The sequence below is a fragment of the Armigeres subalbatus genome, chromosome 1 (assembly GCF_024139115.2).
Source record: "Armigeres subalbatus isolate Guangzhou_Male chromosome 1, GZ_Asu_2, whole genome shotgun sequence".
NCBI classification, from domain to species: domain Eukaryota; kingdom Metazoa; phylum Arthropoda; class Insecta; order Diptera; family Culicidae; genus Armigeres; species Armigeres subalbatus.
Genome location: NC_085139.1, coordinates 178,114,256 through 178,140,685, shown reverse-complemented (window position 1 = coordinate 178,140,685; position 26,430 = coordinate 178,114,256). Strand labels below are relative to the sequence as shown.

Here is a 26,430-nt window from a genome sequence, read left to right as displayed (position 1 = left end):
TTCGTCGTAATTGTTCAGAATCCGTGAATCTACACAAGATACAAAATCAGCTTCTTGTGCGTTACATTTTCCTAACATTCGCGAAACAACATTGTCACGAGTTATATGTTTTACACCCTTTTCAAAAAACATACGTTCACAGCATGCACAAATTTTATTTGGTAGCTTCCTAGCTCTTTCTAGCTTCCATAAAAGTGATCAATACCTGTGAAGCTGGATGTATTTCGTCTTGTTTAAGATTGTTATATATAACGTTGCGGTGTCTTATGATGTCGCTACTACACTACTAGCGACCTAAGTAACATTTTTTTCATGAATTAATTTGAATACTGCAATCAATAGCTTTTATGTTGTTCTGTTGATTGCGTTATTCAAATTAATTCATGAATAAAAGTTACTTAGGTCCTTTTGAAAAGTTAAGCGAGAACTGATGCCTGTGAAAGACGCGACTGGTTAGCTACACGGACAGATAAATCAACCCAAACTTTGAGTTCAATATACGCACTATTGAGAATATCGCGGAAAAAATTTACCCAAATTTGGGTAGTTTTCTCTTTCTTTCCCATGATTGCTATCAAAACTAGAGCAAGGTGCAAACACCTCACCGAGGTTGCTCAGCCCAATAACCCAAATTTGAGTAAATTCAATATTCTCTATTTTGGGTTGATCAAGGTCCGCTTTGGATAAATTAAACTCAGCTTTGGGTAAATTGTTTACATGGGATTAAAGGCAAACTACCTAGTGCCAGAAAAGTCATTTTACTCAAATTTGGGTTATTGGCCCAAACCACGGTTTTGAGTGCAAACAACCCACTTTTGGGTAGTTTCGGTTTTCAGTGTAGGATCCGACGTATAACACAAGTCAATACGGGACCTCCGTCAGTGCTAGAGATTCAAATAGCCATCCAAAGCATAACATCGAACAAAGCCCCAGGTGTCGATCGCATACCAGCCGAAATGCTCAAAGCTGACCCCGCTGACATCCGCTTAACTACAGCATCGTTTATTTCATCATATCTGGAACAGCACAGCTTTCCCGGTCAACTCGGTTCTCAAAAAGACCTAACTGGAGAAGCATTAAGTTGCTGTGTACCGTTTCCAAAGTTCTATGCGACCGGACTCTGTACCGAATGATCCATCACCAGCGGCCGATAGCAACTGAAACTCTGGATCGGCAACACCTGACGTAAAATGAAATTTGTAAACAAGTGTAACATTAAAATTTCCAAAATATCATAAATTAAGTATTTTGACGCTATCAAGCTATTTATGACATGCTTTCATGTTAGTCGAACATCGCTTGGATGTACATTTCTATATTTCTTCACACAGCTAGTTCCCATGAACAAATCTGGGTCATGTCGCTAATTGTTTATATTTTACAGTTCAATACCCATCATGGGTGGCAACCAATGAGAATAGATAGAAAGGTGAGGAAGAAGACCAAATGCAAGTGTATTAGTAGATGATGGAAAATGTAAACAGCAAATGGTGACGTACATATTTGCACGGCTTCTTATGGGAGCTGGTTCGAATGTAGTAGTGAAAGCTTTTTCGCCATACACGAAAGGCACGCACATAATATATGGATTTCCATACCTTAGTATCTATTTTCATTGGGTGGCAACATTCTAGAATACTTGCATTCCCATGCATGTAACACTGAGTCATCAAATGACAACACATTGCACCACTTGACAATCAGTCTCGTGGCATCGAATTTCATGAGAACATGCAAAGCGCAAGAACATTCCTTTTTCCGTTCTTCGCTGACCTAACCCAACAGCGCATAAATTTAACTAGCAATGTGTTTGTGCATGCTTATTAGTATTGGTTAATATTCTTTTGATTGGAAAAATTGGAAAATGGATTGTTCTTATCTTCTAGTTAAGCAACGTACTAGATTAAGCCGATAGGTTAGCTGTAAGCAAAGGAAATTAATAAAATGCAGATGATCGACAACCATCGTGAAAGCTAGAGTCAACTGTGCCTTACTTGTGGTGTGAATTCCAAAAAAGAACCTATTCCTATAAAGCATTCAACTGGAACCCAGCTGGGCATCGCAGCAGAGGCTCTTGTCGGCGTAGCCTCCAAAAAATTAAAGATGTCGACCGAAATCTAACTTGGCAACAGGTTAAGGCGAAAGCTGGGCATCGCCTAGGATGGAGATCCTTCAAGACCGCCCTTTCCACCACTCAGGATGTACAGGGGGTGACTATGCATCCTGTTTCTCATAATGTTTCTTTTACGCGCAAAGGCAGTTTAAGTTTTGAAAATCTTCGCTGATTACCCAGCAACTGTTACGTTGAAAATTTCCGATAGAGAAATAGGAGCGAGTTTCTCGTAGAAGCTTTGACTGTATTATATATCGGGAACATTGGAAAGTAGCTATTTTGTTTTTAAAGAGAACTATTTTTACTTAGTTCAATCAAAGTGAATTGCCCACTTTCCGGGTATTAGCCACCCGACATGATCATTAATTTACAATGTTCTGAAAACTCAGATGTGAATATATACATTACATGGATAATTTTGACGTAGAACTACGTCTGTCTTTTCTATATTGGGGTACACTTTACGATTGCAAAAAATCGAAAAACGTTACGAAAATATGATAGACTTTGATCGTTAATATCTTAATTAATTTAATTTTTAATTAATTAAAATTTCTCGATTTTCTTTTCTTGGACCATCCGATCAAGGAAGAGTCAACGCTTCATTCCCGATGTACACTGAAGTAGTTTTTTACGCGTTTTATTTTTACACGAATCGCTTTTATGCATTTTTTTTCACTAAAATTTGATTTGGGATGAACGCGATTCATTTAGACATATTTAGGAATTTATGCGGGTTTTTATGTTGTTTTAATTTACGCGGCCCATATCCTCCGTGTAAAAGCTGACTCCAGTGGGTTACAATATTTATGTATGATTATTTACTACTGAACACTTGCTAACAGTTTAGCAATCGGTTTTGGTGAATCAGTCAAACTTGTAAGTGCATCGCAAGCTTCTTCTTCCAATGCACTGGAACTTGGCCTGCTTTTCAACTTAGTAATATATTAGAATAAGAAAAATAAGTTCAAAAGTAGCATTTACCAATGCTTCGAATCGAGATACAAGTATCGAACGACTTTTACTCTCTAGCGAGTTTTTATCAATTGATAATTTGGATATGTGTTCGCTTGAGAGTGTTGTTCATCCTTGATTATTTGAAAATTTTATTTTTATCATCCTTTTCAAATTTTGTTCTAAAAATTATATACATCACCATGGTTTGTAATGCTCACTCAATCTCAGCAGACAATCACGAAAACTACCAGTACTGCCACGTAGTTCAAAATCACCTTTGCGTACAACCCGATTGGGCTGCACCTTTGAGTTTTTTATTTGAAAAAATGTTTGGGGTTGTACACAAGACACGACCGCTTGACGTAAACTACGTAAAACCAAATATAGTACACTGAACCAATTAATCCGCTTTATATAGAAAAGAAGGAACTATCACACCGACCGACACTACTACCTACCCAGCTTTAGTAGCATCTCCCACTCCGGAGGGGGTAGGGACCCCACTGTCTAATAGCAGTGACACCCCAGTTCAACCATTGATAATACCCTACAAGTAGGCAATTAACAAAGATTGGAACGCGCTGCATAGGGGATGCATCGTGCATGAAAAAACTGAAATTTTCAATAGTTTAGCGTTGATACTCAAAAGTTTCAATAGTACTGGCAAATTGGTGAAAAGTTTATGAATCGATTGATGTATTTGAAATCCATTGAAAGATAAAGGACCTATTAATGTTACAAATCTTACATGTTCGTGACGGTCCCTAATTTTGAAGTTTTCATTTTACACCCTGTATCCGAGTCTTCCCCTTAGACGTAGTTTACGTCAAAATGTATTCTGCCGCTAACCGCAAGTCGACCACATCTGTATATAGCGCCCATATACAGATGAGCTCGACTTGCGGTTAGCGGCAGTATTAGAGGTAACCACTTTTCTTCGATGGAACTCGAACCCACGACCCTCAGTACGCATCGTTAGATTTTGCATCTTTAGATTTTCACTAGTTAGCCAAGCCATGCAAGACAATGCTATTTAAGATGTGAACTCTAGGAAAAAAAAATCTTCGATGAAATCATTGTTAGCGTTAATTTTACATTCTACGTTTTCGTACAAATTGAGTTTCAGATAATCCAACACAACGTTGTTGATGTTGAATCACAGCATTCATCGCTGAATAACTTTGACAAGCTAAGTTTATAATGCAGGTGTTGTTTAGTATGTTATATAGACTCCAAATTCCATATTAGTAGATCATACCAATTAGTGAGATTCGCTAAAACTTGTCAATCGAACTTTCAACCACACAGTGGGTCGTTTCCAAGTCCCATCTCCTTTCGCGGAAAAGGCAATTACATTTTTCGCCTTAACAGTCCAAATACCGTTAGTTCAGTTTCACTTATCCTGCCATCCACGACCATGTAAAAGTCGTCGACCCATTTCCACGGAGTTGGCGTTCGGATCACTTTCGATACATAATCCAACACCGTGCTCCAACCATGCTAACATAAACATAAACATATGCATGCACTCCTTTCTCGCCAGGGGTATATTGAACATGTTGTTAGTACACACACTTAATCTAACCATTTTGAACGAAAAACGAAACTGGGCCGACTTGTTGCTTGGTTGGGTTGGATGGGCGAAGGCGCTGATCCAAGTTAAACACAAGGTCAGTATCCGCAGTTGGATTCGCTGCCGCGTGACCACATGCAAATTGCACCTAATCCAACACCAGCGGCTCTTCTGTAGCACTACACCGTGGCCGGGGAACCAACTTATCTAAGAAAATCTCTACTCTTTAAATAATCAAGAAGAATTTGTGAACATGCTTCTTATTTTTTGTTGACAATTTTTTTGCTAAAATGTCTCTTCTCATGTTTCTTTGACACTGTTGCATTTCTGTATTTTAATCGAATGTCATAACTAATACATAATTTCATCAATTCGGTTTGATGACGAAAATGCCACATCAATCGTTGGCAGTTTAGAGTTGGATTAAGTTTCAAAGTTTTGTCCGGCTTCTTATTGATGGTCCGACACTGGTACTATTCCACAGTCGCAAACGATTCACGTTTTTCCCTTTCAGCTGAAAGAAAGCGAATTGTCTCAATTGCAATCTACTCGTCGGAATTAGCTTCCAGTTTTCCTGCATAAACGATCGTTACACTTCCACGTTCAGATCAGCCAGCTTGACAAAATAATGTGGTTGGAAATAAGCTCAAGACTAGTTTTTTTTTGCTGAATTACCTCGAAAGGTCTACTGCTTCGGTACTGAGGGTGCTGATGCTGTCGCATGCTGGCTTCCACTATCGTATGCTTTCATCATCGCATACACAGCGGATATTGGAGCAAGCTGTTCGGTATAATGTGTATAGATGGAGATTATCATCAAACATACCATCTATGGAGAACAATCAGCAAATGATTAAAAAAAAAGACGGACACTTTTGAAGCGTAATTGCGGAGTGCACGATACTGAACTACTCAATTGCAGTCAAGTCAGTGACAGTGACAGATTGAACGCTAATAAACAGAAAAGTCGTTCGCAGAGAGCATAAGAAAGGCGCTCGTTTACGTTCGGAGCAATTCGATTTCACCAAACAGGATTGAATAGAACTGCATAAATGGGATTTCAAATGTCAACATAAAAAAGATAAGGATAGTTATCTCTAAATTGATTCAGAAAACGTTGAGTCCAATTAGTGCACAAATGAGCAACCATAAAAAGGATGTGCACCAAACGAGCGACATAACAATTTTATGCAAATTATAATGAGCCGGTTTAATAGCAATGTTGTAAATCAATAATTGGAATGAATGTTGGAAATCCAAATCGATTGTCAATCTTTGCTTTTTGTGACGAATATAAAAATTTCCAATTGAGACGATCCCAGTAGTGTGTTTCTGCATCTATCAACAGTAAGCTTTCCAATGCGATAAAACATTGAGTTAAATTCGGCGGTTGACTTCCAGAACACAAGCTAGTTTGCCCTCTGGACATCTTCTACGGAATTGTATTTGAAGTGATATTTATTGGTGCACGTTTCTAAATAAATTATGAACAGTTGATAATCTTTGCGTATGTCTATTATTTTTCTTTTTTTAATTGTTTGATTTGTCTACGTTGTTTTATTTCTTGAATGTGTTCCCTTTTCCTGCTTATATATATTCATCTTGTTAAATTATTTGAATCAAGGTTTTCATATTTTATTTAAGGGATAAAATAAAATTACGCGAATATCTCATTCTCCAATTCAAATTTATTTTCTGTTTAGTTTTACACTATTTAGAGTAAACTAAGCTTCAAAACTTTTTAATTTCTGCCTTCACTTTCCTTTATCCCAAGTCATGAGCCATTTAACACCATGTAGTAGCTGTTCTGCAGCAAACTCAACATCTTTCTAATAATCCAGACCCACATTTTCGTTATTCCCCCTTGTACGTGTGAGGTGCCCCCCCGGGGGCTACGATGCGCACTTGAAGCTCAATGGTACAGTATCCATCATTCCATTCGTTGTGCCACTTTTCTAGCGCATTTATCGAAAGAGAATGTTTTACCATGCGGACAAATAGTTGAAGAAGTCGGCGCAGCCGGCGGTGCAAAAAATCCAGTTGAACCAGGTCCAGACTGCAGAGTATGAACACATTGAACGGTCTTGACTTAAAAACCTATTTTCTTCCTGTTTGGGATCGAGCAGTCATGCATATGCGATTCAAGTTCTCGTTCAGAACTTGTTTAAAGAGGGTGGATTCCCCCGAATGGGTTTTCACTTTTTTCTCCTTCCGTACAACTTTCGCTCACATCTTGATACCATGAATTAGAATACATTCATAAATCTAATAACGAAATGTTGTTTCCATTTTATTCAATTCCAGCGCCAATACCCAGATGGACAACGATGTAACCCCGGTCTACTTAGCGGCTCAGGAAGGACATCTTGAGGTGCTTAAATTTCTAGTCCTGGAAGCCGGTGGGTCGCTGTACGTGCGAGCACGCGATGGTATGGCTCCGATCCACGCGGCCTCCCAGATGGGATGTCTGGACTGTTTGAAATGGATGGTAATTATGATTGAATTTTATTTTATGTAAAAACTACTATCGTGTAATGTAAAGCGAGTTACGGTGGACGTGAAACCTGTTCCATCTTTATTAGACCTGTAATGCAATACGACAAGTTTGCAATTCCCACCGATGAAATGGATACCAAACAGATAGGTGGTTGGAATGATGGTGACATTTTTATGTCTTTCTATATCCCTTCAATGGCAGCGACATGATGCGTTTCTGATATCGAAGTTAATGCAGCTCAATAGATGTGCTAGCAAACTTTGTTTCATATAAGTCAACATCATTGAATGGTTTTTATGTTCTTTCTTTGCGACCTCAATCGTAAAATTATACTGAGATAAACCATTAGGAGATAATCCATTAGGTCGATAATTTTCTAAAATTAAAAAGGTGGAAAGTGGCGAAGACTTTTTTTTTTCATTTTACATTACTTTGGACATACATGTTTTTGTTATTTCTTTGATTAACATTTGATTATCGTGACTTTATTGCTGGATCACTGCATACAATGTTCCGCGTGTTAAGGGAACTGTTAAGCAGATATCACCGATTCAACAGTTTAGCGGCCACCTGCATTCGGTTTCACCTCACACTCCCCAAGTCTTTGTGTCCCTGGTCTGCCCACCCTGCCCACAGACGAAACTGGAGCTGATATAATTTCAGTGTAGTTGCTGCCCGCTCTTCTTGTAACATGCTCGGCCTGAATTAGTGCATTACCCATCGCTCATTCACCGTTGTCTGAATGAAGAGTTCGTTGCAAAGTTGGAGGAGCTTGTGATCAGAACTTCCAAAACATTCATTTCAGTTTTATCTTCAGGAAACCATATAATACCAATTATGGAAACTCAGTGTCCTTCGTATTTAATATAAAGATTAGGATTACAAAAGCCCATTATTATTATTATTTATTCAGCCTAAGACCGGAGTGGCATCTGCGTTACGTAACTGTCGTCTCAATTCAGGACGGTCCATGGCTGTATGTCGACTACGGAGGGTCCGTAAATTGTCCTACACCTGATAGATCCACCTTGCTCGCTGCGCACCTCGCCTTCTTGCGCATGACAACCACATTCACCAGGTTATTGTCTGACATTCTGGCTACGCAGTCTTCTGATTTTCGAGGTATGAAGGATGCCTAGTTCTCTCAACAACTGATGAACTCGTAATTCATTCGCCTTCTGCACGTATCGTCCTCCATGTACACCACACCATACATACAACGAATCACCTTCCTTTCGTAAATTCCAAATTGGTTTTCCACGAGCATCGTCCAGGTCTTAGTCCTCTACGGAGAGTTCCTTGTAGGCGGTATTCAGCAATGTGATTGCGCTGTAGTTGCCAGCTTAACGCCCTTTTTGTAGATGAGATACACAACACCTTCATCCAAACCTGCGGCAGGTAGGGTAAATTGAGATAATATGCATCCCCGGGGCAAAATGACTTTTTGGCATTTTTAGCGGTGTTCCAGGAATAACAGCGGGCTTGGTAGTCATATGGCTACTGCTTCTACCTCATACGCAGGAGGTCGTGGGTTCAATCCCAGGTCTGTTCCATTCTCCTACTTTGTATCTTTCTCTATATTTCTTATGTTCTAGCAATCGCTAGAACTGGATATGGACTTCCATACCGTTTCCATTACTATTCCTTTACCTTTAACTTGAGTATTCTAACAGTAATCTGCTTGAATTGGGAATGAACTATAGAGCTCGTTTCCTACATCTAATTAGAAATTCCATCAGTTGCCTTCTCTATCTATCACATTGGCAGCTCGTTAACCAAGACGGACCTCTGCCTCTCACACCTAACCCAAAAATTCCAACAAATTCCGCATGAACTCGTGGCAAGTTCATGGTATATTCGGCTTGCAGTGGGCGAGTGATTGCATCATAATTTCCTCCCCCTTCACTACATTGACTTGCATTCTACGAGCAGTCAATCAAGCTCAAACTCAAGCTCAAGCTTTTTAGCGGTGTTCCAAGAATACTTTCAAGAATGTTTATTACGGAGTTGCTAGTTCGAGATCCGAACTACATGCTCTGCAGTAAATACTTTCGAAAAACTGCCGAAAATATACTCAAAAATGCCAAAGGGTCGTTTTGCCTCGGGGGTGCATATTACCCCAGTTTCCCCTAACTACCCAGTGCTTCACCGCCGTGTTTAAATCGCTTTCCTGACAGTTAATCAACCCCAGGGGCTTTGTTGTTTTTCTGCCGGCAATCTCCTCCTGGAGATCCGGATCTGGAAAACTGTAATCCTAATAATAAGCGCGCGTGCTCCCAGGTTAGCCACCATACCGCCATCGTTGTTTGTCACATCGCCATGAAGGTGCTTTTCGTACTGCTGCCGCCACCTTTGGCTCACCTCACGATCGTTCGTAATAAAGTTTCGTTTATGTTCTCACCTATGTCAATATGTGCCACGTGACATTTACATGTACGGTTCAACTTATCATAAAACTTCCGAGTTATTACTGCAATTTACTTACTCCGTCTCTTCACGGTCTCGATTTCCCTGCTGGCGATTTTTCCTTCAGAATATCGAGTTCTGTCTGTTCCACGCACGTTTGTATCGTGCCTCGTTCGCTCTCGTGCGGTGTTGTAGCAATCTCTTCCATGTTCCATTCTTCTTCTCCACTAATTGCTCATATTCGCTGTCTAACCAGTCGTTTCTCTGATCCATGGACACCGTGCCCAATGGAGCGGCTGCAGTGCTACCAATGGCGAATCTGTGCCCAGCTTCTCGTCCGTTGGGACTGGGTTCGACTTCATTGTGTGTTGAACACCGTCGAGAGTTTTGGGCGCAGGCATATTGCAACGAGGTAGTGGTCGGAGTAAATTTTCGTGCTGCAAGTAAGGACGTTAGAGTCGGTAGGCATTGTTGGATCTAGAATCACTCTGATAAGCGATGCGACCGTGTCATTTTATTACTCAATGATTTCAACTAACTATGATTCGGCCGCACAAAGCAGAACGAACTAACTACCTGCACACCGAACAGGAACACGAACAAACGCGTATCAAAAATGATTTAGTTCGAAGTGTCTATGAACTGTGGAGGATCACGTTTTGAACGACCGAAACGTAGAACTTTGCATTGCTCGATGCCTACTGCAATCTATTGAAGAAAGGGCAAATCCCCCCCCCCCCCCGGAGACAAAATTTTCAGAAGAATTTTTTTCCGAACCCTCTCAAATCAGAAAACCTCCCCAGACCAATTTTCCGGCTACGTCACTGGTTTGAATCATGCGTCTTCTTAATACTAACTCAACAGCACCGAACCAATAATTTCTTTTGGGTGCCGTTCACCTGTTCTGTTGTAGGTGTTTGTTAAAAAAAAGTCGGAATCTTTTGAGTAAATTTCACATGAGGTTTCAGTCTATTGGGTAGATAAGGGTACCAATACTAACAAATATTATATGTTAACAATATAGTCTACTCTTGCGTAAAACAGGAGAACATTGATTAAAGCGCTACAACGAATGGAGGTCGAACTATTTTGCCGTAGTCGTCGCAGGAAACGCGTCGACGCGCGTAAATGCTTGTATAACGTGGCGCATACTTAAACCCTTAAACTGCCGGGACGAATCTTGCGAACTTTTTTTTTTGTTAGCGAGACTTTCAGCTCAAGGCTGGAAAGCTTGTCAACTTAAAACAGCTCGTTCTCGGTCAATTTTCAATTTAAATGCAAACGGTTTCAACTGTGTGCAAGGGGAACAGTAGTGCTAGAAATTAAAGTAAAAAGCCCAGGATGACCCTGTTTCTTTTAAAGGGGGAGACTTGAAGTGTGGCATAAGTCGTTTTTTTGAGCAAATGTTCCATACAGGTCGGACTTGATTATCCGGAGACTCGATAATCCGGGGTATTTTGAAAAAAAAAAATTTGTTTTTGCCTTTTGCGTATACTAAGTACATAAACGTAAAGGCTTTAGGATCACTCCAAAACCGAACTTTTGATAGAAGGCTCCGAGACCCATAGTGTTATATACCAATCGATTCATCGATGTCTGTATGTGTGTACACGGTTCGAGTACATTCATTTCATTCATTTATTTAGTCTACATCTAAACAGATATCACTGAATCAACAATTTGACGCCACAATACACGGTTCGAGGCCGCATCTCTCCATCCTCGAATACGCCCCACGCTCGCCAAGTCGTTCTGCACCTGGTCTGCCCATCTCGCTCGCTGCGCTCCACGTCGTCTCGTACCTGCCGGATCGGAAGCGAACACCATCTTTGCAGGGTTGCTGTCCGGCATTCTTGCAACATCCTCTGCCCATCGTACCCTTCCGGCTTTAGCTACCTTCTGGATACTTGGTTCGCCTTAGAGCTGGGCGAGCTCATGGTTCATTCTTCGCCGCCACACACCGTCTTCTTGCACACCGCCAAAGATGGTCCTAAGCACCCGTCTCTCGAATACTCCGAGTGCTTGCAAGTCCTCCTCGAGCATTGTCCATGTTTCATGTCCGTAGAGGACAACCGGTCTTATAAGCGTCTTGTACATGACACATTTGGTGCGGTGGCGAATCTTTTTCGACCGCAGTTTCTTCTGGAGCCCGTAGTAGGCCCGACTTCCACAGATGATGCGCCTTCGTATTTCATGACGAACGATGTTGTCAGCCGTTAGCAAGGATCCGAGGTAGACGAATTCATCGACCACCTCGAAGGTATCCCCGTCTATCGTAACACTGCTTCCCAGGCGGGCCCTGTCGCGCTCGGCTCCGCCCACAAGCATGTACTTTGTCTTTGACGCATTTACCACCAGTCCAACTTTTGTTGCTTCACGTTTCAGGCGGGTGTACAGTTCTGCCACCTTTGCAAATGTTCGACCGACAATGTCCATGTCATCCGCGAAACAAATATATTGACTGGAGATGTTGAAAATCGTACCCCGGTTGTTACGCCCGGCTCTCAGCATGTCACCTTCTAGCGCAACGTTGAACAACAGGCATGAAAGTCCATCACCTTGTCTTAGTCCCCGGCGCGATTCGAACGAACTGGAGTGTTCGCCTGAAATCTTCACACAGTTTTGCACAACATCCACCGTTGCTTTCATCATTCTGGTAAGCTTCTCGGGGAAGCTGTTCTCGTCCATAATTTTCCATAGCTCTACGCGGTCTATACTGTCGTAAGCCGCCTTGAAATCAACGAACAGATGATGCGTTGGGACCTGGTATTCACGGCATTTTTGAAGGATTACAGTAAAGCCGTACAGTAAAGATCTGGTCCGTTGTCGAGCGGCCGTCAACGAAGCCGGCTTGATAACTTCCCACGAACTCATTCACTAATGATGACAGACGACGGAAGATGATCTGGGATATCACTTTGTAGGCGGCATTAAGGATGGTGATCGCTCGAAAGTTCTCACACTACAGCTTGTCACCTTTCTTGTAGATGGGGCATATAACCCCTTCCTTCCACTACTCTGGTAGCTGTTGAGTTTCCCAGATTCTGACTATCAGTTTGTGCTAGCTTTTCCCGGCCCATCTTGATGAGCTCAGCTCCGATACCATCATTACCATCTGCTTTATTGGTCTTTAGCTGTTGGATGGCATCCTTATCTTCCCTCAAGGTGGGGGCTGGTTGGCTTCCATTTTCCGTTCAACTGACGTAGTCATCTCCTCCGCTGCCTTGACTTTCACTGCCTGTACTCTCAGCGCCATTCAAATGTTCCTGGTAGTGCTGCTTCCACCTTTCGATCACCACTCGTTCGTCCGTCAAGATGCTACCATCCTTAACCCGGCACATTTCGGCTCGCGACACGAAGCCTTCGCGGGATGCGTTGAGCTTCTGGTAGAACTTGCGTGTTTCCGTTTCCGTCTATGACGTTCCACGTTCTGCCGGGTACCTTGCTGCAGCGCGACCGCCCGCGCTGCGTCCTTCTCCTCCAGAATCTGTCTGCACTCTTCGTCGAACCAATCGTTCCGTCGACTTCGTCCCATATACCCGACGTTGTTCTCTGCTGCGTCGTTAATGGCTCCTTTGACTGTATTCCAGCAGTCCTCAAGAGGGGCCCCATCGAGCTCACCCTCTTCCGGTAAAGCTGTGCGTATGCAGTGGCGACATCAAGTTGCTTCAGTTGCTCTAGTACGACCTAGAGCGGCGGTCGTCGGTACCGAAAATTGTTGATGACGGATAGTTTTGGGCGCAGTTTCACCATCACCAGATAGTGGTCAGAGTCGATTAAGGTGGTCTAACCGGTAGTACTGAAACCGGTAATACCGGTATTACCGGCCTATTTTGAGTACCGAAAAATACCGGTATTAATGACGGAAAATACCGGTATTTTCGGTATTTAAAATTTTGTCTGTATTTTTTGGCTGTCAGTACAAAAAATCTCGAATAGTTTCAGCAGCACATGTCAGCTAAAGACTTAAACACTAATAACAATTGAATGCGCGCATGAATAAACCTTTGCGCAAGTAAGCATCATTGAAGACGTTCACGCTACAGCAAAAATCGATCATCATAGTCATTAATCATACGTGATGCTTCATTCTCTTAGGCATGTGTCAAATTACCAATGACTTTATTCTTCAATTAACATTGTCTACATCGTCTACAATCGTCGAAATTGTGAAAAAGGTAGGAGAAACACTTTTGAAATCTAAACATCTAGAGCTATTTTGATTAAGCAAGCGGACGAGATCTTGAAACGTCTAATTATTCCTTATGCGATCGTTGAAACTGAGACAACAACCACACCTGAGATCGATAAGAAAAAGATGGTTTCCGTTTTTAATGGGATTCTCTTGAAAACACGAGTGCATTTAGTTTTGGATTTAAGGAGGCTTGTCCTTAAGAGTGCTTGACAAATCGTCTAACTTTGGTTCATGCGGATTGGGAAATTTATCACACAGCATGTTATGTCTACTTAAATTTTCCTTTTCCCAGCCCTACAAGCAATGACTTTGACATTTAAAGTTTGTCAAAACATATTGTTTTTCACTCAAAAGTCAAAATAGAAAGATTTTTTCAACATTTCTGAAATTTTCACAAATACCTGTATTTCACCGGTTTTACCGGTATTGACTCCACCAAATACCGAAAACCGGTATTTGTCAAAAATGGTCAATACCGACCACCCTAGAGTCGATGTTAGCGCCACGATATGTCCTGACGATAATGTCGGAGAGGTGCCGTTCATCAATCAGAACGTGGTCGTTTTGTGATTCTGTCTGCAGTGGTGATCTCCAGGTGTACCGATACGGAAGGCTGTGTTGGAAGTAGGTGCTGCGAATGGCCATATTCTTGGAGGCGGCGAAATCAATTAGTCGTAGGCCGTTTTCGTTTGTCAGCCGGTGAGCGCTGAACTTTCCAATAGTCGGTCTAAACTCCTCCTCTTGGCCAACCTGAGCGTTCAAATCTCCTATGATGATTTTGACGTCGTGGCTTGGGCAGCTGTCGTACTTACGTTCCAGCTGCGCGTAGAATGCGTCCTTATCATCATCAGTGCTTCCGGAGTGTGGGCTATGGACGTTGATTATGGTAAAGTTGAAGAACCAGCCTTCGATCCTCAACCTGCACATTCTTTCATTGATGGGCCACCACCCGATCACGCGCCTTTGCATATCGCCCATCACTATGAAAGCTGTTCCCAGCTCGTGTGTGTTGCCGCAGCTCTGGTAGACGGTATGATTACCTCTAAACGTTCGCACCATTGATCCCTTCGAACAAACCTCCTGTAGCGCTACGATGCCGAATCCACGGTCCTTGAGCACATCTTCGAGTATGCGTGTGCTCCCGATGAAGTTGAGAGATTTGCAGTTCCACGAACCGAGTTTCCAATCGCTAGTCCCTTTTCGTCGCGGTGGTCTTCGCCGATGTTTCCGGTCCGTACTCTCTTGTTGATTGTTCGTTGCTTATGTTTTTCTAAAGGCTGGTTTGCAGGGCCTGACACCAAACCCCCTAAATTTCCGGAAAACCATTCCTCCTTATTCCCGGTGTACCATGGTGCACAGTTTCACTTAGAGTCCCTCGCTGGCACTAGGACGATGATCAGCCGCCCCTAATATGGAGAACAGACGCTCAATAAGATTTGCACCTCCGGAGAGGAGCACACCCCCTTCCCTGTCAGCATACGACCATAGTTCCCACCGGGGTTGGTTACCCGATCTTCTCTAAGGTAAGGTGCTCGTATTTAGGCCAAAACCACGGGGAGGTAGGGATAGGAGTAGCTGGGTATGAGGCTAGACCCCATATTTTATTCCTTCAGGTACGCGAAGTACCAATGGTACGCTTTACCCAGCATTTATGTGTATAATGTATAAGTAGGGTAACGGGTTTACAGCCTATAGTCCAATAAATCAATTCAAATCAAATTTGCCGTTTCAATAACTTGTTGCGATCAAATCGGTTAATCACATACACACATACAGGGCCGGATTTAGTCGGAAGGGGACCCCGGGGCCGACAGTTTGTGGGGCCCCACAATTTACAAAAAAAGGTTAGTTTGGTACATAATATTTGTGGTGGCCCGGGGTCACGGACCTCCCAGCCCCCTCACCTTTAAATCTGGCCCTGTACACATATATCAGCTCAATTCGTCGAACTGAGTCGATTGGTATATAACACTATGGGTCATTTTTCCCTTCTCGGCAACTATTTTTTTCCTAGCTATGTCATTATGGCGCATCGCTATTGGAAGTGATCGCCATTGTTTAACTAACAGCTTCTCCCCAACACGGCTCAGCTTTTCGAATGAAATGCACCACCGAATTGGGATTTGTTCTAGCAAGGTCAAGTAGTTGTTCTATATGCCCCTTGATGAAGAACTTTTGTCTTGTTCGAAAAATTGCCAGACAACGGCATAACAGATGCTCATAATCTCCTTTTTCTATGTCACAGAAGCGACATAGATCATTTTGAAGACAATGTCGGACAATGACCTGTAATGAGACCCGTTAAATTGCTTAGGTCTCTTTTAGATAATTCTAAGATTTGTTAAGAAAATTATTTTGAGCTTTTTAGTGTCTTCACTTGTCATAAGACGAGTTTGTACAATCCCATTTAATTCCACCACTTAATTGTACCTTGACAGATACGTATTTCGACCTCAGCAGTAAGGTCGTCTTCAGTGTCTCGTACTTGACTCGAGTCAAGTACAACCCGACTAGAAGGTCATATCAAAATTATATCAACATATGTTATTATGTTATACTAAATTTTTATAACAAAATTTGTTAGAAATATTATGCAGGATGTTGTTAAAATATCTAAATTTCTATCATAAATTACACTACTGGAAACAAAAAACTATCAAATTTTGTTACAAATTTATCAAAAAAAATAACATATTTTGTTAAAATTTATAACAGAATCAGATACAAAATATCCAGCTTTCCACGCTCGCCATAATGGCGGCTGCTATAAATTAATCTGACAGTAACTGCTTCCGACGCCGAACTATTTCCGACGCTTATAGTTGCTCAGCAACCATTTTCAAGTTGTTTATTATTTAGAAAATTGTCGCGAAACGAAAACATCTGAAAAAATACCATCTTGGAACAAGTTTTTTTAATAATTGAAAATAGTGCTTTAATATATATGTTCAATTATTCTGTTTTTTTAGGTTGATGTAATTATCCCAAAAAGCCTGGCGACAACTAGCTGAAATGTAACAATATGAAGCCTCAATAATCAGACATAAAAATGGATACATCCATCAGCGAGGTCATGCTGCTACCATCTGAAACATCATATTTTGTATAATATGCAACACAGTGTGGTTTAGTTAGGTTCAACACTCGGATCTGGGTACTCTTGAGGTTTTCCGATGGAAATAACAGGGACGTATGCATTATGCATCCTGCTGTAGGTTCTTGCTATTTGAAAAATAATGAACTATGTGCCTCCGCTGCACTGGGTTAACTAGGGGAAACGAATGCTATCCTATTTATCTAAAAATAAGTCTCGAATGCGCATTGGAAATACAAGATTCGAGTTCCTTAACGGGATTTCAGAACATGCGCAAGATTTTAGTTTTCGGTGTTATTTACACACTACCGGGTCTAAGCATAACAAAAGAATGACATGGAGTGCTTGAGAATGGCTTTATTAATACAAAAGGTAAAACAGTTTGTTCCGCTTGTAATGGAAATTTATCCCGTACTAAGGCAAAGATCACTACATAGTAATATAAGTTTCTGGCCGAGATGTAATATTTGTCGCAAATTTCTTTGTAATGTATTCATAATTGATTATCACTGAACCCTTTCCAATTATAAAAGAAATTTAGGGGATAAAATTAAGGAAAAATTCATCTTGTATTGATTTGTATACAAAACAACCTTTCTATATCTACATATATTTCCCTTCATATTTTTTTAGATTAAGTTTTCTAATTTGATAACCCCACAACCGTAATCCACGTGAAGCATTTCTGATATGAACTTGCTCGTGTTTGTTTCTGCAACATTTGTCCTCGAGCAAGTTAGGATTTTCAAAATTACTGAATACACTACTCACACTCAGTGGACAAAGGTTTGCTTGAGCTATGGCTAGCCGCACATCGATGTATTTCGAAGATGAGCCAAACCTACCCGTTTCCAAAGCATGACACCTGGTGTTTGATCTATAAACTGTATCCCTGACTATTGAAGCTTCAAATTATTGAATTCCAGCCAGTTGTTTTCAGGATTTCTTTAAAAATTACATCAACCTAAAAAATAGAAATGTTAAACATATTTGTTATAGTTAAAAAACGTTTTCAATTATGAAAAGCTTGTCACGAGATAGTATTTTCCCAAATTTTTCGTTTCACGGCAGTTCTGGAAATAATAAATAAACAACGTGAAAAAGGTTGCTGAGCAACTATAAGCGTCGAAAATAGTTCAGCGTCGGAAGCAGTTACTGTCAGATTTATTTATAGCAGCCGCCATTATGGCGAGCGTGGAAAGCTGGATATTGTTTCTGTGCAGCTGGAATTCTTTTACAGGTCGCGATAGGTCTCCAGATTATGATCAACTAGCAGATTTGTTTTTGTCTGAACAAGAATATTTTTTTAAGAACATGAAACTAACAACATTACAAATTAGGCAATCTTTTCAAATGATACAACTAGCGTTGTGATAAATATGGCTGGTAGACTTTGATACATCTATTTTAATTGCCTACTGTTGGGCAATTCGGTGTTGAGCATTGTTTAAATCATATTATGATAAAATCATGTTACAACATTTGAAGATGATGGCTACTAAGAACAAAATTGTATCAAAATATGTTATAAATATCACAATATGTTAAAATTGTGTTCAGTTTCTGTTATGCTCTTCTAGTCGGGAAGACACTGAAGACGACCTTACTCTTATGACAACTGAATTCTAAGATGTTGCGAGTCATGGAAATTTTAAAAGACAGGAACACCGGGGCGGGGATCGAACCCACGCACAGTGATTTCGCGATGGCAAAAACCTAAAAAAATAATTTTTTTTCTAGTTTCACAATTAATTCATATTTCCCAAATTCTATAATACTTCGAGAATCATCAGAAAAATTTTCAAAAATATTGGATGCAAAATGAGATTACCATTTTCTAAGTTGAGCTGTTTTGATGTGTTTTTTATTGTCCCATAGAAAATGTATGGAAATTAATAATAAAATTCAATTTGATTTTTAACTAGGAAGGAAAGGGCTAAAATGGTCGTTCTCTATATCAATTTTGTATTTTGCCTAGTTTTTGGATATCATATTGACGACTTGCGCAAATCTACGCCCGGTCATTGAATTCGATGTTTAACCGTTTCTATAACTAAGTTTTACTGAAAGGGTCTCATTTCACACCAGGGCCTATTTTCCGTTAGAAGTGTTGTGGTATACAAACTTGAATACAATTCGACTCAGCTCGAGTAGTTGAATCGGTCTGATCGTATGTTTTTGGTACATACCCGTGTTCGTAAATGTGTATTTGTGTATGTGTGGGTGCACTAAAAGGTATGTAGTGAGAAATAACCTGTTTTCGAGCAGTTATGCTAAACCGATCTCGATACAATAACTTTTATTAGAATGTGAACAACAAGTACAATTTCTAGCTCGGCCACCAATACTTCAATAAGGTGAATGTAAACAGGTGATGTGTATTAGCCTGAAAAAGTTTTTCATAGGAATATACAAATAAGCATTTATTCTATAAAACGTGTTCAAAATAGTAGTTTGTGCAACTAGTTGCAAAAAGCTGATTTTTTCAGCACGAGTTGTACGTTTATCTAACGAGGCTTGCCGAGCTAAAATTTTCGGAGGACATCCAGAACATGAGACACAATGGAATGGTCGTTGTGGAGCAAAATCGATTTTTTGAACCACCCTACTATGCATTATTTCAATCAATTTCAATCCCTTGAAATTTAATAAAGTGATTTTGACTTTTAAGGAGTAGTTTTTCCACTTACCCTGGTGAAATGGGGTAAGTTGAAAACCCATATTACCTTGACCTTCAATTGTGATGAGTACACTGATCGAAATAAAAAAACACCACCAAGTTTTTAATTTATATTTTCTGTTATTATGAACAGAAAAAGCGGGCTTGGTAGTCATATGGCTACTGCTTCTGCCTCATACGCAGGAGGTCGTGGGTTCAATCCCAGGTCCGTTCCATTCTCCTACTTTGTATCTTTCTCTTTATTTCTCATGTTCTAGCAATAGCTAGAACTGGAAATGGACTTCCATACCGTTTCCATTACTATTCCTATACCTTCAACTTGAGTATTCTATCAGTAATCTGCTAGAATTGGAAATGAACTATAGAGCTCGTTTCCTACATCCAATTAGAAATTCCATCAGTTACCTTCTCCTATCTATCACATTGGCAGCTCGTTAACCAAGACGGACCTCTGCCTCTCCAACCTAACCCAGAAATGGGGTTGATTTATTGATATTTTTCGGTGAACAATAACTACGCCATTTGTTTTCCTGCGTGACGTTTCGGTCTACTACTATGTCTCGACCATCTTCAGACGCCTTATTTATTGAAAAAATTAAACAAAAAAATAAACATTAATTAAATTACAATTATTTAGAACGGCACTTTACATTTAACACAACACACTTTTTTTTTCCCCCACCACAACTCACATTTCGATCACCGCAGCAATTTCCACCTCGTTGTCTGCTGGGCGATCACGTACCACTGGCAAGTGGGGTTGCAGTTGTGGTGTTTGTCGTCTATTTGTCTCTCTTCGTCGTCTTTCGTCATTCGTCAAATTTCGTAGCTTAACCACTAATGCATTGTAGTCCGAGTTGAACATTCCACACTCTCGCTGGAGGTTGACTGTGTTGTGTTCTCCCGCCAGTTTGATATGGAATGTCTCCGCCGTCATCCTGCTTTCCTGGTCGTCGATGCGTTCAATTATTTTAGTTTTGTCAAAATTAAAGTTGTGTCCATCAATCAGCGTATGTTGTGTTAATCCCGTACGGTTGTCTTTTCGTTTTACGTCATTCATATGTTCTCTTATTCGTATGTCGAGTTTCCTTCCTGTTTGTCCGATGTAAACTTTTCCATCTCCTGTTCCACATGGCACGGAATACACCACGTTTTTCTGCTGTCCTGGTGGTATGGGATCTTTCAATTTGGAAAAAATGTTATTTTTCACCTTGTTTTTTGGTTTAACAGCCAGCGTATCCACTTTGCCTAAGGATTTTTTGTAGCTTCTCGCTTAGGCATGGGACTTAGGTGAGGGAACAGATTTGGTCTGTTCTACCTCTCTTATATCCTGCAACCAGTTGTAGTGCTTTCATAACAATTGAAGTTGTAGTGCTTATGAACTTGCTGCTTTAAGACATTCTGAATGAACTATGTTGGATAATTGTTACATTTCCGAATGCCTTTTACGGTGTTGATGGCTTCTGGTCGGTTGACAGCATCGGTTAGTTTGATTGCTCGATCTACTAGAGCAATGGCTGTGTTCCGTTTATGCGAGAACGGGCTCTCTGAGTTGTAGTCCAGATATCGTCCGTTTTCTTGTTTCGGTAGCCAAGTTTTTTCCAGTATCCCATTTCCTCTTGAGAGCATCATGTCGAGAAATTTTATTTTTTGATTCTCTTCCTTTTCCACTGTAAACTGTAGTCTTTCATGGAATTCATTGAAAACTACGAGTATTTGGTCTACGTCTACGTCACGCGCTACACAGAAGCAATCGTCTACGATCATTTCGATCCCCTTTTCCTCCAACTTACGCATGCTCTCCTGTTCCAACCTTTCCATAACGATGTTGGCTATCACTGGTGATAGTGGCGACCCCATCGGTACGCCGAAAGTTTGGGTGTAGCATGTTCCTTGGTAGTTGAAGAACGTGGAGTCTACAACGAACTCTCTCTCTCGGGCCAAATTTCAACATACAGGACAAACGAAAAGTGCCATATGTTGAAATAATCGCAGGTATCGAGAAAGGCATACGACATAAAGAAAATGCCGATGAGATCCGAGGGGAAGTTGCATCGGCGATCTCAAACCATGTCAACTACATGAAACAGCCAACACATAGCAAACTAGCATGGATAGAGAAAGACATTTTTGCAAGCAAAAAGTTTCTGAAGGACAATCCCAACTTGTGCATAACGAAAGCGGATAAAGGTAATAAAACTATCATCATAGAAACAGAAGAATACCACACGAAAATGATGGAACTACTGAACGACGAAAGCACATACAAGAAACTAAGAAATGATCCTTCGAATCGAGTTCTTGGGAGGATTAACACAACAGCGGACATGTGGCTAGAGAAGAAGCATATAGAGAAAAATCAAAACATTGAGTTGCAAATACCGAAGGACTACCGAAGGTTCACAAGGAAGGAAATGCCGCTCCGGCCAGTAGTATCAACAATCAGCTCCGCTACCTACAACATAGCTCAGTTTCTTGGCATTATACTGACAAACATAGTTGAAGAAACGGAAAACCATGTAAGAAACAGCTTTGAATTCGCAAAGAAAATAAGAGGAATGCAGATCCCAGCAGAGCATGTACTATTCTCACTCGACGTGAAATCTCTATACACGAACGTCCCTGTGGATTATGCACTTGAATGTATAGAAGCGAGGTGGAATGAAGTAGCCGAAAACACACTGATCGAGAAAGAAAGTTTCCTACAAACTGTCAAACTTGTCTTAGACTCCACGTTCTTCAACTACCAAGGAACATGCTACACCCAAACTTTCGGCGTACCGATGGGGTCGCCACTATCACCAGTGATAGCCAACATCGTTATGGAAAGGTTGGAACAGGAGAGCATGCGTAAGTTGGAGGAAAAGGGGATCGAAATGATCGTGTACAGAAGGTACGTAGACGATTGCTTCTGTGTAGCGCGTGACGTAGACGTAGACCAAATACTCGTAGTTTTCAATGAATTCCATGAAAGACTACAGTTTACAGTGGAAAAGGAAGAGAATCAAAAAATAAAATTTCTCGACATGATGCTCTCAAGAGGAAATGGGATACTGGAAAAAACTTGGCTACCGAAACAAGAAAACGGACGATATCTGGACTACAACTCAGAGAGCCCGTTCTCGCATAAACGGAACACAGCCATTGCTCTAGTAGATCGAGCAATCAAACTAACCGATGCTGTCAACCGACCAGAAGCCATCAACACCGTAAAAGGCATTCTGAAATGTAACAATTATCCAACATGGTTCATTCAGAATGTCTTAAAGCAACGAGTGCATAAGCACTACAACGGGTTGCAGGATATAAGAGAGGTAGAACAGACCAAATATGTTCCCTCACCGTATGTCCCATGCCTAAGCGAGAAACTACAAAAAATCCTTAGGCAAAGTGGATTAACGCTGGCTGTTAAACCAAAAAATAAGGTGAAAAATAACATTTTTTCCAAATTGAAAGATCCCATACCACCAGGACAGCAGAAAAACGTGGTGTATTCCGTGCCATGTGGAACAGGAGATGGAAAAGTTTACATCGGACAAACAGGAAGGAAACTCGACATACGAATAAGAGAACATATGAATGACGTAAAACGAAAAGACAACCGTACGGGATTAACACAACATACGCTGATTGATGGACACAACTTTAATTTTGACAAAACTAAAATAATTGAACGCATCGACGACCAGGAAAGCAGGATGACGGCGGAGACATTCCATATCAAACTGGCGGGAGAACACAACACAGTCAACCTCCAGCGAGAGTGTGGAATGTTCAACTCGGACTACAATGCATTAGTGGTTAAGCTACGAAATTTGACGAATGACGAAAGACGACGAAGAGAGACAAATAGACGACAAACACCACAACTGCAACCCCACTTGCCAGTGGTACGTGATCGCCCAGCAGACAACGAGGTGGAAATTGCTGCGGTGATCGAAATGTGAGTTGTGGTGGGAAAAAAAAGGAAAAAAAAGTGTGTTGTGTTAAATGTAAAGTGCCGTTCTAAATAATTGTAATTTAATTAATGTTTATTTTTTTGTTTAATTTTTTCAATAAATAAGGCGTCTGAAGATGGTCGAGACATAGTAGTAGACCGAAACGTCACGCAGGAAAACAAATGGCGTAGTTATTGTTCACCGAAAAATATCAATAAATCAACCCCATATTGAGTAACGGTGATTAAACCAATCAACTAACCCAGAAATTCCAACAAATTCCGCATGAACTCGTGGCAAGTGCAGAGTTATATTCGGCTTGTAGTGGGCGAGTGATTGCATCATCATTTCCTCCCCCTTCCCTACATTGACTTGCATTCTGACGTGGCAGGTGCCAGTATGACCTAACAAATGAGATCACCAGTAATTGTACATTGAAGATGTGTGCTAGTCCCAAGCAAACATCTGTTGGTTCCCTGTGCAAGAACAGCTGATCTGGTCATAATGTAGTAGCAACTACGAGCAGTCAATCAAGCTCAAGCTCAAGCTCAAGCTATACTTTCTGTTATTATGAACAGATGATGGTAATTTCAGTTCAGGGTGTAAGCACAAATGTTTCACAACTTTCCATTGCATTACATTGATATGAAACTCTCTCAAAACTCTCTAGATTTTTCTCCAAAAACCTTTTTTTAGTCAGCTTAGAGTTGTGAGTCGTTGCATTATCAAGCTGGAAAGTCAGTTATTGGCCCATGAATGACGCGTCGTGTTTGATTAGGCTTATCTCTAGCATTTCGATGTATGTACTCACACCAATAAAAGATTAACCCGAAATCATTACTTTTTCACAAAGGTTTCGGCTAATTTTGACCTCCACTACGTAGTGGAGCAAAAATACTACGCAGGGCGCAAAAATACACACAAAAAAACAAATCTGACAATTATGGTATAAAATCTGGGCATATACAATTCTGTAAGGTTTTTATACAAATATTGTATTAAAATAATACAAATCTGTATTATTTCAATTTACAACAATTGTATTGAAATCTTCCGAAATTGTATATGCCCAATTATTATACAGTTTTTGTAAGGTTCTTATGCAGAACTGTATTAAAATCTGCCATCCGCTGGTTGGGTGATAGTATTGTCATCCACCAAAACCATCAAGAGTGAGCCTATCGAGTGAAAGAAGTACATTCATCAATTCGTTTGGGCAGGTAATGTGCATCTCATCAAAATTGTGGCTATTATGTTTCTGTCGCTTTATAAATAGAGCTTTTTTTTTATTGTCTTTATTAACGAGGTTTTCGGCCCTAGACCGGTTCACCTCATGTCAAATAGAGCTTTCCGAGTCTTCTGTGATGTGAATGAATTTAATGGTTATTCAAGTTAAAATATTTTCGACAATTTCTAAAAAAACGCTTTGCGCCCTTAAAGGTTAAATGCAAGTGGTCCGCATTATTATCAATGTGATGCACGGAAAAGTTGTGAAACAGAATGGTACATTCTTAACTGAAATTACGATCAGTTTACGCGCGCAGGACATAATTCTACCGGCTCCGGATCTCCAGGAAATCCAGGAGGAGATTGGCCGGCTGAAGAACAACAAAGCCCCTGGGGTTGACCAACTACCAGGAGAGCTATTTAAACACGGTGGTGAGGCACTGGCTAGAGCGCTGCACTGGGTCATTACCAAGATTTGGGAGGAGGAAGTTTTGCCGCAGGAGTGGATGGAAGGTGTCGTGTGTACCATCTACAAAAATAAGGGCGATAAGGTGGATAAGGTGGATTGTAGCAACTACTGCGCAATCACATTGCTGAACGCCGCCTACAAGCTACTCTCCCAAGTTTTATGCCGCCGACTAGCACCAATTGCAAGGGAGTTCGTGGGGAAATAACAGTTTTATGGGCGAATGCTCCACCACGGACCAGGTGTTCGCCATTCGCCAAGTACTGCAGAAATGCCGCGAATACAACGTGCCCACACATCATCTATTCATCGACTTCGAAGCCGCATATGATACAATCGATCGGGACCAGCTATGGCAGCTAATGCACGAAAACGGATTTCCGGATAAACTGACACGGTTGATCAAAGCGACGATGGATTGGGTGATGTGCGTAGTTCGAGTTTCAGGGGCATTCTCGAGTCCCTTCGAAACCCGCAGAGGGTTACGGCAAGGTGATGGTCTTTCGTGTCTGCTATTCAACATCGCTTTGGAAGGGGTAATACGAAGAGCAGGGATTAACACGAGTGGTACAATTTTCAATAAGTCCGTCCAGCTATTTGGCTTCGCCGACGACATAGATATTATGGCACGTAACTTAGAGAAGATGGAGGAAGCCTACATCAGACTGAAGAGGGAAGCCAAGCGGATCGGACTAGTAATCAACACGTCGAAGACGAAGTACATGATAGGAAGAGGTTCAAGAGAAGACAATGTGAGCCACCCACCGCGAGTTGGCATCGGTGGTGACGAAATCGAGGTGGTAGAAGAATTTGTGTAGCCATGGACTGAGCCGAGTGGAGAAAACTCTTATATACCGCACAGGCGTCTGAATAAATAAATAATAATAATGAATGCATTCCCAAACTTGTTTTGAAGTGCATGTTGCCGACTTTAGGGCATTCAAATCTGCTTGGCTGTCGAACATTATGCATATATTTGACTGTCTATAATTTCTACGCAAACATATTACAGAACACTCTAGAATTGTGTGAACTTCCGCTTGGAATACGGATGGCCAACTTCCCATGGGAATCGATATGTCTATCTAAGGGCCAGTAACTCCTGCTCCCACTTGGTTGTTCAGTTTTGAACCGTCAGTATAAAACGTAATTGATCCTGAACGAAGTTTCGGTCCTTCATTTAACCATGTATTGCGCCCAGGATCAATTACTTTGAAAAGTCGATTGAAATTGTACTTCTCCTTCATCCAGCCTCCATTGTTTAGTACTAGGGAGTTTATACTG

The 26,430-nt window shown here is 41.0% G+C and overlaps 1 protein-coding gene across 3 annotated transcripts in view; it reads left to right on the top strand.

The window, feature by feature from the left end:
- Positions 1-26,430, top strand: part of LOC134205563 (uncharacterized) — a 624,943-nt gene that overhangs the window by 414,100 nt on the left and 184,413 nt on the right. For all 3 annotated transcript variants that reach the window (XM_062680895.1, XM_062680894.1, XM_062680896.1), the window contains one exon: positions 6,948-7,131. In XM_062680895.1, the coding sequence (XP_062536879.1) occupies positions 6,948-7,131 (184 nt within the window). The remainder of the gene's footprint in view (positions 1-6,947; positions 7,132-26,430) is intronic.